This window comes from Indicator indicator, chromosome 22 (assembly GCF_027791375.1).
Source record: "Indicator indicator isolate 239-I01 chromosome 22, UM_Iind_1.1, whole genome shotgun sequence".
NCBI lineage: Eukaryota > Metazoa > Chordata > Aves > Piciformes > Indicatoridae > Indicator > Indicator indicator.
In genome coordinates this window covers 13498561-13511873 of record NC_072031.1, presented here as the reverse complement: position 1 = coordinate 13511873, position 13313 = coordinate 13498561, and the positions used below count along the sequence as shown (strand labels likewise).

Below are 13313 nucleotides of genomic sequence, written 5' to 3'. Positions count from 1 at the left end.
ACAACTCTGCATTCCCAGGAGAACAAAACCAGGAGACATACAGAGTCACCCCAGCAGGCAGCAGGGACAGGAGCAATGGCAGCATTACTTAACTACGTGCAATTTGCTCTCCCTATCTTGATTTAAATTGCACTGCCAGAAGAGACTGACAGTGTCTGGAATCAAATTGCTTAGAAAAGTGCCTCTTCAGAGGGAGAGAGGGGGGAAAAAAAAAAAAGCCCAAATAATTTGAGTGCAATTGGTCTTGCAAAATGCCTATTGTGATGGGGGACAGTGGCATCTGGGGCTCGTTTTCATTAGGATGATGCTTGTGTGATTATTCTGGGCCAAACCCCTCATGCTCTGGTTGAAAAATGAGGGTTTGCAGCACTGCCATTTCTGCAGCACTCACACCAAGCTGGGGTCTTCTTCTCTCAAGGGTTTACAGGAGGCACCATCAAACATGAGTCTCTGATCTCTTCCCGCTTCCTTCACTTCTCCACATCAGCATGGGATCTAGGGACCATCTTCAGGACAATGGGATCCTTTGGCTGTATGAAACCTTTTGTGTCCAGAACAAGCGGGATCTTGAGCAGGACGGAAAAATCAAACAAACACAAAATAGCCATGTAAGACGGGGAAAGGGACAACCAAGATAGCAAGAGGACCCCTACAGCCCACATACATCTCAGCTACCCTTTGTTTCCAATGCATTTCCTAGCTCACAGGTGTACTTCCAGCAGGACTACCACTAACTGCTCATGCAAACAGCTACAAGCTGGGATTTAATAGCCCCCAGCTCTTGAAAAAGATGGTTAGTGAATTCTGGTTTTCACATGGCATGGTCAGATGAGTTGCACTGATCAGCATGCCAGCATGGAGAGAAAAATCAGCCAAAATCCATCTGGGGAGCCACAGCTAAGGAGGGGCAGGCAGTGCCATTTTGTTTAGTGCTGAAGTCAGTGCTGAGGGGAGCGAGATTGTAATGGGAGCTGGAAGAACAATAACCACTCCTGGAAGAACAAAACTGAGATTGCTGCTCAGACTGAGTACCAAAGGAAAAGCATCCTCACAGAGAGGAGATCCTCACAGAGAGGAGATCCCCACAGAGAGGAGATCCCCACAGAGAGGAGATGGACTCTGTTGGGGTGGGCTGGAAACGTCAATGGAAAGAACCTTTAAATCTGGTGCTGGAGGAAGTCATCTTGTGTAGGAGGGAAGAGTGTTTTACCAGGTCTCCTCCATCAATTTGATGCTGCTCATATCCCAGCTCTCCTCCCTAGCAGGACAAGGGTAATGCACCCCCATCCCAACAAGCTGTATTAAAACCTTACATTCCAGTAAGATTTGTTTCAGGATATTTAAGCAATGTGGCTTGGAGCCCAGTGTGCCATCAGTGGAGGAGTGAGAGGAGGCTGCAGCTTACATATACATATTCTAAAGGGATGCTCCAGCATGATTTTTTCCCCCTTCCTTCTCTGATCTGATGTACATGACATCTTCTGCAGAAAAACGGGCTGAAAGAGCCCCATAAACCTATGGGCACCAATAATACAATACATATTTAACTTGTCTCCTTTTAATTAAAGGCAGTTATAAAAAGAATCAATTTTATGGATTGCAGAGGACTAGAAAAATGTCATTAGACTTGGGGGAGGGTGGATAGGTCACTGCATTGTTAATGGACTATTACAGTCTTTCACCTCCAGGTTACTAGTTGAGTTGCAATCTGAATCTGCAGAGATTCCAGCTGAGCGCTGGTGCCAAGTCATAATTTAATAAGGACTTCTCTGTTTCTTACAATAAATGTCCTTTGAATACACTTGCTGCCCCTTCTGCTCTGATTTCCCAAGCTCATCTCATGAACAAAATGTGATAATGGCAATGACTTCCACAGCAGTCAATCCAGAAAGTCAGGTCGAGGTTGGAAGCTCACACCCTAGTGCTACCTGCCTCTGAGTCACGGGGAGTTGCCATGTTCTCAGGAGGATTTAACAAAGGATTTCCAACATCCACTGCATTTACTTCATGTCAAACACCCCCATTCTGCAGGGCCTGACTCATCAGCACTGCATGTAGTGCTCATATAGAAACCCAGACCTGGAAGGATCTTGAATAGCCCCAAAGAGTCACCAAGCTGAATTTAGCTCAGACTGCACTTGCTTGAAAATTACTACTTTGGAGACTGCCCAGTGGCCCCCAGGAGACAAATTTTGGTGTCTTGAGATCTCTCACAGACAGATGGTTGTGTTGCAAGGTGCAGCTCTGGAGCTGGGTTGGCTGGAGGGGTACTCCTCTTGCTCTCTGGAGCAGGGTCTTTCAAGGCAGACTGACAGCCCACCGTGGAGGAGAGAACAACCCACTGCTTAGGTGTATCCAAAGAGAGGCAGAGGACTTTTTAGAAGGGCAGCTGGTGATAAGACAAGGAGCAGTGCTTTTAAACTAGAGCAGGGTAGATTTAGATTAGACATTAGGAAGAAGTTCTTTGCTGTGAGGGTGGTGAGATATTGGAACAGGTTGCCCTGGGTAGTTGTGAATGCCTCATTCCTGGAAGTATTTTAAGGCCAAGCTGGATGAGGCTTTGAGCAACCTGCTCTGGTGGGAAGTGTCCCTGTCCATGGCAGGTGGCTGGAACTAGATGATCTTCAAAGTCCCTTCCAACTCAAGCCATTCTACTATGATTCTATGATGACTACAGGGATTTCAGCCTGACATATTCCACCAACATTAAAACTGCATCTGTAAAGGCTTAAAAAAAAACCCACTACATATATCAGTGACTTGTGGTGAAACACTTAAATTAACTGAGAAGATTTAATTACAGTTATTCCCATATGATTCTCTACTCCACAGTGAAATCTTCCTCCCTGATCTCTGTGTGAAGTAATAACACCTAAGCCTGCAGGCAACGTTTAGTGGTCCTGAAGCAAGCAGTCTCTGAGCTCCTTGGGGAAGAGAGGGATTTAATGGGCATGAGAGACAGTTCCCAGTTTGTCCTAAGATGTAGGCAAAAGAGAGTGGCCAGGACCATCTCAGGGGGACTCGAAGGCAGACAATAAAACATATCCTCCCATATCCTCACCGGAGTGTCTTTGCAGGTTCTGAAGGAGAAGTTTTGCAACAGGACAACCACAGCCATTTTCACGATGATCAGAGCAAACCTCATTCCTATGCAGTTCCTGGGGCCAGCCCCAAATGGCAGGAAGGTGTAGGGGTCAATAGACTCTTTGTTCTCTTTACTGAACCTGAGGAGAACCAAAAGCCAGAAGTTAGAAAAAGCTACTGTTTCAGGATGTGCCATCTTTCAGATCTGAAGCGGTGAGGTGTCTGGGAAGGTAAAAGCTTTTTGTGCTCCTGTGCATATTAGAAGAACCCAGCTAAGTCCCTTATTTCTGTCTCAACAGCTACCTTCTGCCTTTGCTTTTATCCTGCTGCTTGGAGTTGGTTGTGCATCTCCAGATGCATCAGGTGAACAGGGAATACCTGAAATATGCTAATGGATTTCATAACTACTCTTTCCTCAGAACTCCCTCTTGGCTCAAAAACTGAACCCAGATTTCAAACCCTAAACCACACAGGTCTGCAGCTTCACGTCTTCCCTTTAGATCAAAGGAGTGAGTGAACACAAAGATGTTCTCCCCCTGTGTGACTAAAGGCAGGGCTGCTTTTGAGACATGCCAAGCATTCCTCTCCTCATCATGAAAAACAGGGGAGCACAATCAGCTTCACAAAGAAATTTGCCACTGAGCATTTTCAGTAATACTTCTTAGTGATCAGTTAGTTTTCATGTCAGAAAGCTTTTCATTCACAGTGCACGAGGTCTAGGTACAAACCCCAGCCATGCTAAGCCAGCAGTGAAGTATCTCACTGCTGAGACACCAGCACATCTCTGATAAACTCCCAGCAAGGCCAAGTGATCTCTAAAGAGCTGCTGTCCAGCTACCCATGCCTGAGCCTTCAACTGGAGCAAGAAAGGTGCTACTGGAGCAGCTGGTATAAAACCTCCATTGGCAGAGTGCTTCCATTTGGGTGGTTCCTTCTTCCATCAACACAAGGTGACCACAGGGATCCAGAGGTGCACCTATCTCCCTTCCTAACTTCTGATACTGCTGCCATATTTTGTTCCAAAGCTGACATTCCCACACTGGGGATAGCTTATAGGGACACTTCAGCTCTTGTTGCAAGGGCAGACATCTGCTCTCTCTGGGCTGACCCTCAACATCTTCATGACCACCTGGAGCCTAGCAGAACCAGAGTCTCTCAGGTCTGCCTGGGGCTGTTGTCTCATTTCACAGGGGCTGACAGAGCCTCCTAAAGCAAGGACTGTTTCATAACCAAAGTTGGAAATTCAGTTTTATTTCCCACCCGTCTTTGTCCTTCCACTGCTGGTCTGCATGGCATTGTGCCAGTCACCCAGTGGCTCTTGCTTTAATATCTGGCCATAAACCCCTGAGTGTTACAGCTGCTGGGAGCTGCTCTCACTGTCGCTGCCTTCAATGCAGTTAATTAAATTCCATGCACAGTTTATGGATGTAGATCATAAAACTCCCTCTCACAGTAATGCTGGGACTAGATGTCAGACAATGATAAATGCCTAATTTAAATGTTATAATCATGCATTCCCCACTTTTGCTGCCATTTCCACTCCCAGGGCCAAGGTTGGGCGTGCAGCTACCCCCCTGCCTGGCCCTCACCTCTCAGGCCTGAACTCCTCCGGCTCTGGCCAGTACTCCGGGTGACGATGCAGCACGTGGGCTGGGATCATCACCACCATGCCCTTTGGGATGGTCACTCCGTTGATCTCCACTGTCTGCTTGCAGACCCTCTCGATCCGGCCCCCAGCAGGGAAGAGCCGGAGGGATTCGTTCACCACCATATCCAGGTACTCCATCTGCATCAGGCTGCTGTACGTCGGGGTAGCCTGGGGAGTACAACCAGCATGGCTACAAACATGGGACTTCAATCCCCCCTGCCCCAAATGCTTCCCTTTTAGGCATCAGAGACCAGAGGAGGGGAAATCTCAGTGCCTCCTCTGCTCTGTTTTGTTCCCAAGCTGGCTTTTGGCTCAGGGTCCTCAAGGCACAGGCAGGAGCCACCCCAGCATCTCCCCACACTCCTTCACCTTGTTAGGCAGGTTGGCATCGATCTCGTCCTGGAGCTGCTGCTGTACATCAGGGTGGGTGGCCAGGTTGTATGAGATGTAGCTCAGGGTGGAGCTGGTGGTCTCATAACCAGCAAAGACAAAGACAAGAGCTTGGGCCAGAATCTCCTCATCACTTAATGCTGAAAAGAGGCATAAAAGCACATGCAAGAAAATGAAAACCACAGCGATTAACCCTTGGGAATTCAGGATCCTACTCATCAGTCTAGGCAATGCTGTTGATAACTAGTTAACAGCTGGTAAAGGAAACCTCCAGCTAACCCTCTGGTACCACAACAAGGTGGATCTGGTACTGTCTACAGCCACAAAAACCTCTGTCAAGATCAGCACTGCTACCTTGCTTTCTTGAAGAACAGAATCAAGCAGTGTGCAGCCTGAGCCTGATTCAGAAAGTCTCTGCTATCTTCTAGAGCCACCTTTTTGGAACATGCAACTGAGCCAAAAGAACCCAGGGGTACATGCCAGGAAAACTTAGAGATGAAGAGATGTCCAGCAGCTCCTCAAAGCTGTGAGGTGATCCTTCTGCTGCTGAGGGATTAGAAGCCCTGAGCACAACGTGGCAATGGTAAAAAGGACAACAAAGGATTTAAGGCTGAGACTGCAGCAGTGTCCAAGCACTGCCAGGATGCAGCCTGCAGTGCAAGGTGTCATACAAATGTCCCTCTTCACACATCTCAGAAGTCTGCAAGCATCCTGCCTTGACTGAGGTTGATGGACTGGGACTATACCTTGGCTGAGACATCACTTTCTAAGTCTAAAAGTTAACTTAAGGTGAGGAACAGATGAGCAGCTCATAGCCAAGCAAGGTACCTGCAGCATATGTGCTCTGTTTGCTTTGTGAAACACAGCCAACATCACTGGCCTTCAGAGAAGATAAAACAGGAAGTTGGAGTAAGGAGATCTTCACCCCATTCACTCTTTGTTGCACAAACACACCTCAGGATTTATCCCCAGGGATGAGGTAACATAAAAAGGCTGATGTGCAAGAGGTAGCATTACAGCCTCACCACTGAGACCTTAAATCTTCTGTGGGATTATTGACCAAAATCCTCTCCTATTGCCTTTAACCACCCAAGGAACTACCCTGCTTTCTGCTGAGAGAAGGACAGATCTCAACATACTTTTGTAGAAGTCTGCCTCATCAGGCTTGGAGCTGTCTTGGGAGTTCTGGGAGTCAATCATGAGTTGCAGGAAATCAACCCTGTCCTGGGGAGAAACAGAGGCAGTCAGAGATGCTGTGTGTGGGAAGGAGGCAAACCTTGTGCAGCACAAGCTGCTTGCTGAGCTATCTGCTCCAATCACAGCCCCAGAAGCGTGTTCACAGCTTCAGTGCATGCTGGGGTTCAGACTGGAGACCCTCTATGAACACAGATACTTTCTCCAGCTAGAATGCCAGGCAGGGCATGTGCCTGCCCCTCCCTAGGTTTGATGAGCTTGGAGTTGCTATGGAGAGTAGGCAATACACCACAACTTCTGAAGATGCCACCAGGTCCCTCCTGCACTCAGAACAGCACAGTGAATTAAAAAGGCCACCTGGGTTGGACTCACCATGGTGCTGCCCTTTTCTCTTTCCTTCTTCATTTTTGTGAAGACACCCTTGAAGAATTCCATGACCTCTGAGGGTAACAGAGTTGCATTCATCTTTTCCAGCACTGGGGTAACAAAGGGGAACAACACTGAAAAGAGATTAAAACACAACATATTGTAGCTCAGAGAGGCCAAAGAAACTAAAAAGTAGCACAAAACACAGAAAGGAGAGAAGTGAATCTGGACCCTGACCCACAAAGTTGCTTCTTGCTGTCTTCAGCTCTCTTTTAACCTAACATGGCTGGCATGCAATAGCAACTGAGAAGCTCTTCTTCTTATCACTATAAGGCCACAATGCCACACTAAGTGCAGATCCCTGTGCCAGGATCTCTGCTTGTGAGAGGGAGCTGCAATGAACCACATGGGCTACAGAAACCCAACTCTGCTTTCCTTTGAGAACTATTTCTACAGATCTCCTAGGGTGAACCTAATCCTGTGAAGTGCTGAGCATCAACTGCATGGCAAAGAAGAATCAAAGCCACCAAGGAAGCTACCAGGAATTGCAGGTGGTCAGTACCTCTGACATAGATTCAGGGCTGGATGAGATGAGGTGTATCATACCTAAGACCATGAACAGGGGGTGCAGGAAACTGAATTTGAGAAATTTCTTAATGTTGGTGACAAAGGGGTCACTGGGGTTGCTCATGGAGTCAATATTCACACTGAAGGAAGTACTGGTCACCACATCCATGCTGTAGGCTCCAAAAAGGCTAGGTGGAGAAGCAGAGAGGGTGAATGGGATGAACTCAGAGTAGTAAAGAAGAATCCCTCTAAGGAACAATCCTTGAGAAAGAGGGCTATTATTTTAACCAAGGACTCAGTGCAGAGTTCTCACATAGTAGGACCAGACCTGACTTGATGGTAACTATCATTATATTTTCCCAAGGTTTCCCTCCTGCATTCATCCCCCAGTTTATCTCAGGATCAAAGCCCTAGGCTGTGGCTGGAAAGCACTGAAGTGCAGTCTGGGGTAATGAAGGCTCTGTACACTGATTTCCATCTGTAAGACTATGAAGATGACATCCAAAAATATCATCTTTTTGCAGGGCTTCTGGAACAGGCTCTACACCTTCCTTAAAATGAATGCTCAGTAAAATGAAACAGTCAACAGAGTTACTCCATTTGAGCAGAACAGAGCACTGCAAGCCCACTGCTGAGGAACATTCCAGGCCCATGATCACCATAGTTTGCTTCAGCAGTTGACAAGGGATCTATGCTGCAGCATGGAAAAGGCTCTCCCAAATGGCCCCATCCCCACAGTGAATCCAAATCCTTTCCAGTCAGCCCCACTCAGTTACTCACTCCTTCACAGCCACAAACTCATCGTTAGCCACTTTCTTCTCAACGTTCTTCACTAATTTTTCACCATGGAGTTTAATAGTAGGGAACATCTGAAATACAAACCAAAGCACAAGGCACTGCTGGCACTTTCACCTCCACCAAACAGGGCTGGACAATTCCACACTGCCATCTGTGACTGGCTAAGGCTTTGGCTCATGGAGAAAGGGCAGGCAAGGGGAAGGCATCATTTGCAAGCTTCAGACAGCACTTTCATCTTACATGTGACCTCCCAAAGTCCACACACAGCTCACATTCCAGCTAAGCATCCACTCCAGCTAAGAGTGAACATGGAAAATGGGCACCCAAGGTCTGAATGATGTGCTTAGCAAGAGGAAAATACAGGTCACACAGCCACCAGCTTCAGCTTGCACTGCCTTGTGTGCCACCTCATCCCCCCATACCCTTCTCCTCACTCCCTCCCATGAAGGCAGACAACCACTGTGTAGGAACTGTACCCAACAACACAGATGTTAATGGATGTGGTCTTGACAAACAGGGTGACCTCCCCACCTGAGGGGAAGGTCTGCACTCAGAAATGGCTCAGTCCTCCTCCAGCTACTGATGTAAAGTACCAGTGGCCTCTGCTTTACCTCCTTCAGCTTCCCACTGGTGAAGGTTGGAGACAGCACACTACGAATCCTTTTCCACTGCTCGTCCTCAGCCACGTTGAGGGCTGACCCCAGCAGCCCATTCAGACGGAAGTTCTGCCCAGGGAGAATGTTACAGCAAAAAGAGACATGGTGACATGGCAAGAAGGGTGAAGGTTTCCAGCCACCTTCCACGTGACAGATACCAAAAACCCCCACCAGAGAGCGTTGACTTGAGCCCTGAAGTCCCATTATAGAATCATAGAATCAGTCAGGGTTGGAAGGGACCACAAGGATCATCCAGTTCCAACCCCCCTGCCATGGGCAGGGACACCTCACACTAGATCAGGCTGGCCACAGCCTCATCCAGCCTGGCCTTAAACACCTCCAGGAATGGGGTCTCAACCACCCTCCTGGACAACCCATTCCAGGCTCTCACCACTCTCATGGTGAAGAACTTCCTCACATCCAGTCTGAATCTCCCCACTTCCAGCTTCATTCCATTCCCACTAGTCCTGTCACTACCTGACATCCTAAAAAGTCCCTCCCCAGCTTTCTTGTAGCCTCCTTCAGATACTGGAAGGCCACAAGAAGGTCACCTCGGAGCCTTCTCTTCTCCAGACTGAACAGCCCCAACTCTCCTCATAGGAGAGGAGCTCCAGCCCTCTGATCATCCTGGTGGCCCTTCTCTGGACACCCTCCAGCATGTCCATATCCCTCTTGTAACAGAGGCTCCAGAACTGGATGCAGTACTCCAGGTGGGGTCTCAGCAGAGCTGAGCAGAGGGGGAGAATCACCTTCCTTGACCTGCTGGCCACACTTCTCTTGATGCAGCCCAGGATCTAGTTGGCTTTCTGGGCTGCAAGTGCACACTGACAGCTCCTGTTGAGCTTCTCATCCACCAGCACCCCCAGAACAGAACAAGGGACAAGATACCTACCCGGCGGTTGGTAAAAATGGAATAGCATTCTTTCACCAGGATGTTTTTGACAAGCACAGGGTCCAAAACAGCCATCACAGGCTGCCTGCCATCAAAAATCCTAAGCCAAGAGAAACCCTCAGTCAGCTGGAGCAAAAGCAGCCTGCTTTGTCTGCAGCCAGACCTCCATGTTGACTTCTGGAGCCCAAAGGGTTTGGGCCAGCTGAGGCCCCTCTTGAAAAAAAAAAAAAAAACCAGCCAAAATGATGAGCTTGGAACTGGTTTATTATGTAGCAAAAATGGAGAGAGGGAAAGTGTGTGCTCAACAGACAGTGGGAGCATTTCTAGCAGTCATCTGTGGTATTAAAGAGTTGCCACTGCAATGTGGGTTTAGGTAAAATGCAGCTTTTGCCACAGAACTGATCCCCTGCACTTGGGCTGTCTGAGCTCTGCTTCCACAACTAGTGGCTGGAGTCAGTAAATCCACACCAAATAGTCCACCTGTGGAGTAAAGATTTTTCTGTGTGGCCTGTGAGGCAATGAGAGGGGAAAAACTCATCTGTCTCCTCCATTTTCCAATCAACAGAGACAGAAGAACTTCAAAGCCATGGTGGAGGCTAAAGGGCAGGGAGCCTTGGTCCACACCTGAGGGAAGCTGCTGCCTTCAAGGGGCTCAGGAACATTTAATCTTAAAAAAAAAAAAAGTGCTAGGTTTCATGAAGTCTCCCAGGATTTTTTTGTGCAACACTTTTGCTTCAGTTTGAGAGGCTCTCAGTGGGAGCATGATTAAGAGGCCCCTGCACAAAACCAGTCCTGTGCAGGAAGCAGGTTGAAAGGTAGCTCATGCCCTGGCTCTGGGAGAAGCAGGGAGCAAGATAAAAAACACTGTGGCAGCCTGCAGCTTGAGTTCTGCACAAGACAGACAGAAGAGCAGCTTCAAAGGTGTGAGGCTCAGTTTGACACCAAGCAGTGGAGGCTATTTTCAAAGCTTATGGAAACAAATGACCCTTCAAGCTGGCTACCATCATGCCAGCCCTGCAATCCCAACAGGAGGGAAGCCCTGGAGAGATGGCTGGAGACCTTCCCAGTGGTGAAGCTGGATTTTGCAAAGCTGTCACTGCTGGAATTACCATGCTGAGGCATGGTGATACTTTTTTCCATTCTGTTTTTGGAGCTATGGAGGACCCCAAACAGACTAGTTTAGTTGACAGCTTCACAGACTGCATTGGGTTGGAAGGGACTCTCAAAGGTCATCTTGTCCATGCCCCCTGCAGTGAGCAGGGACACCTCCAACTAGACCAGCAGAAAGAAACTCACCCCCAGATTTTGCCATACGTTTTAAAGCACATCTCATCAAAATTCCGGACTCCCTGCAAGAGACAAGAGGAGACATGAACACTTAGCCAGCAAAGAGTGATCAAAGCAGGTCACAGCTGGCAGTGTGGTACATCCCACAGGCCCATTGTAAGCTGCAGAGGTTGGGGGGTGCATGGAAGTTCTTATGAGTTGTAGAGACACTTTGGGGACATTTGAGCTGAAGGGGAAAAAGAGCAGAGATTAAACAAAAAAAAAAAAAAAAAGCCAGCACTTTCAACTTCTGCTAGCCAACCTGAGTGAAAAATGTAATGAAGACAAGGTATGACAGGGTACACAGCTGTAGTGAGAGCAGGGTTAGCAGGCAGAGCTAAATCCCAGGGTGTCCTTTATCTTCAGCTCAACAAGTTAAGAGCTGCTACTGCCTTGTCCTCGTGAGATCTTCCACTGCAGTTCCTGAAGTGGAGTGATAATAGCTATTTTTGTTTGGCTTTGTTTCCATTAAGGATTTAACTGATCTTACGTCTAAGGTTGAAACTTATGGGACACACAGCACTCACCATGCATCAGCTAAGAAAGCATGTGGATGCTGTCAACCCAGCAAACAGAAGCTAAAACACCTCTTTTGTTGAAGCCAGTATTTTGTGCTGTGTTTACAGTCAGTTACCTGGGACCAGCTGCTACCCAGTTTTTTGGTAAGGTTTGGTATATCAAAATCCATTTGTCTGGCTTAAGCTGGGCCAACAGCAAGTAGCTGGATAAGGCATTGCTGGGGCTACTTTGGCCTCTTCATGGGGATGACACAAAGCACAAACAAATATGCAGCTCTCAGAAATTAGCAGTCTCAGGCATTTTGCCTTTTTTTGTTTGTTTGTTTCCAACAGAACTTCAGCTGCTGAGAAGCAGGTAGAAATCCAGGGAGAAACTAATAACTTAAATTGCAAAGGAGTTGAAAAGCACAGCACACCTCATTCAAACCAACCTGAATTTGTGTGTTCTCTGTGTGCCCAAAGAGTTTCCTACTGAAAATATCATTTTTAGTCGACCAAATCAAAAGCAGAGGAAAGAGATGCACAAAGGATGGGAAACCCAGCAGCAGCTACAAGGAAGAACCTAAGACAGCTCCAGAGCAGCAGCTGTCAGTACTCACCTCCTTGTACCTCAGCAAAGTTCCAAAAAATGGCACAGGCTGTGGCCCAGGAATGCCCAGCTTCTTGAAAGCCTGGAAGGGCCATATCCCATAGCTGCCAAGCAAAGAGCATGGAAAATCTACTTATGCAATGAAAAGAGAAGATTCTTCATCCTGAGCACAGTGAACAGCTTAAATAACTGGTTCCTGTCACCAAGAGAAAGCTGAAAATTATGGAGCAGCAGACCTGCTGAGGAAATTCTTCCTGCAGTAAGTGTAGGTTCACTTGGGATGAACCAGACCATTTGTGGCACACTTTGATACAAGAGCTGAAAGGAGCTGCAGCCCAGCCTAGGCAAAGGGGATGTTCTGGGCACCTCAGGTCTGTCTTCAGGGACCTCATTTCATTACTGAGTTGAGACAACTATGACTGAAGAGAGGACTCAGGGTGACTCAATTCTCAAAAGGAGACCTGTCCTTAGGTTTGACTTTGCAAAGACCTCCACATCTCCTGCGATGCTCAGGTGGCAGAGCTGCAGCAGCAGCAGCAGCAGGGGGGCAGCCGAGCAGGGACATCAATTACTACAGCAAAATGAAGCTTTTGCCTGTACAGCTCACTACAGCTCCCCTGAGCCACATCAGCAAAAGGGCCATTTTGCCAACTGTTTGAACAGGGACTCCTGCTGGCACAGGCACATGGGCAGACGCAGACATCACCTACTGCCCTGCTCACAGCCTGCGGAGCCCTACCCCCTTTGCAACCAGCCAGAGCTTGCTGGGGATAAAGCCACAGAAGCTATTTCTCCTTTTGGTTCTGCTGAGGAAAACAAAATAAACGAATAAATCGACAAATTCCTTTTTATTTCCCTCCTCGCTCAGCCCAGCTTCCTCCTTCCCTTCCAGCTGGCACAGGGAGGGCACATGGAAGCCTGCAGCCTCCCTTCACCAGCCCTCGGATCTGCCTTGAAGGCAACCCCGAGGGCTGTCAAACACCAATTCATCTGCTTGGGCACGTCCCCACCGAGGGCGTGGGTCCCAAGCCCTCCCCAGCTGCAGGAACAAGATTTTTCCTCCTTGGTCACTCCGCAGGATCAGCCTCTACTTACAGGATCAGGAGGCTAAAGAAAAGGATGAGGAGTAGCCAAGTAGCAGTAGAAAAGTTTGGCAGGAGATCCATCGCGTCCCCTAAGCTGCCGTATGACCGCGACCCCCTCCCGGCCCGCACTCTCAGCTCGTAAACTCTTTCCGCACCCCCTCCCCCCATGACCTTTATACGCAGCCGAGCTCACATGACAG

General features: G+C 48.2%; 1 protein-coding gene across 1 annotated transcript; it reads right to left on the bottom strand.

The window, feature by feature from the left end:
* Nucleotides 1–470: 470 nt before the first annotated feature.
* Nucleotides 471–13194, bottom strand: LOC128974291 (cytochrome P450 3A40-like). The gene is made up of 13 exons (XM_054390861.1): nucleotides 13124–13194; nucleotides 12039–12132; nucleotides 10892–10944; nucleotides 9596–9695; nucleotides 8659–8772; nucleotides 8030–8118; nucleotides 7289–7437; nucleotides 6689–6816; nucleotides 6262–6346; nucleotides 5102–5262; nucleotides 4674–4900; nucleotides 3062–3224; nucleotides 471–566 (listed from the first exon to the last, which is right to left on the bottom strand). The coding sequence occupies exons 1-13, from the start codon at nucleotides 13192–13194 to the stop codon at nucleotides 471–473; spliced, it is 1530 nt and encodes a 509-aa protein (XP_054246836.1).
* Nucleotides 13195–13313: the final 119 nt, after the last annotated feature.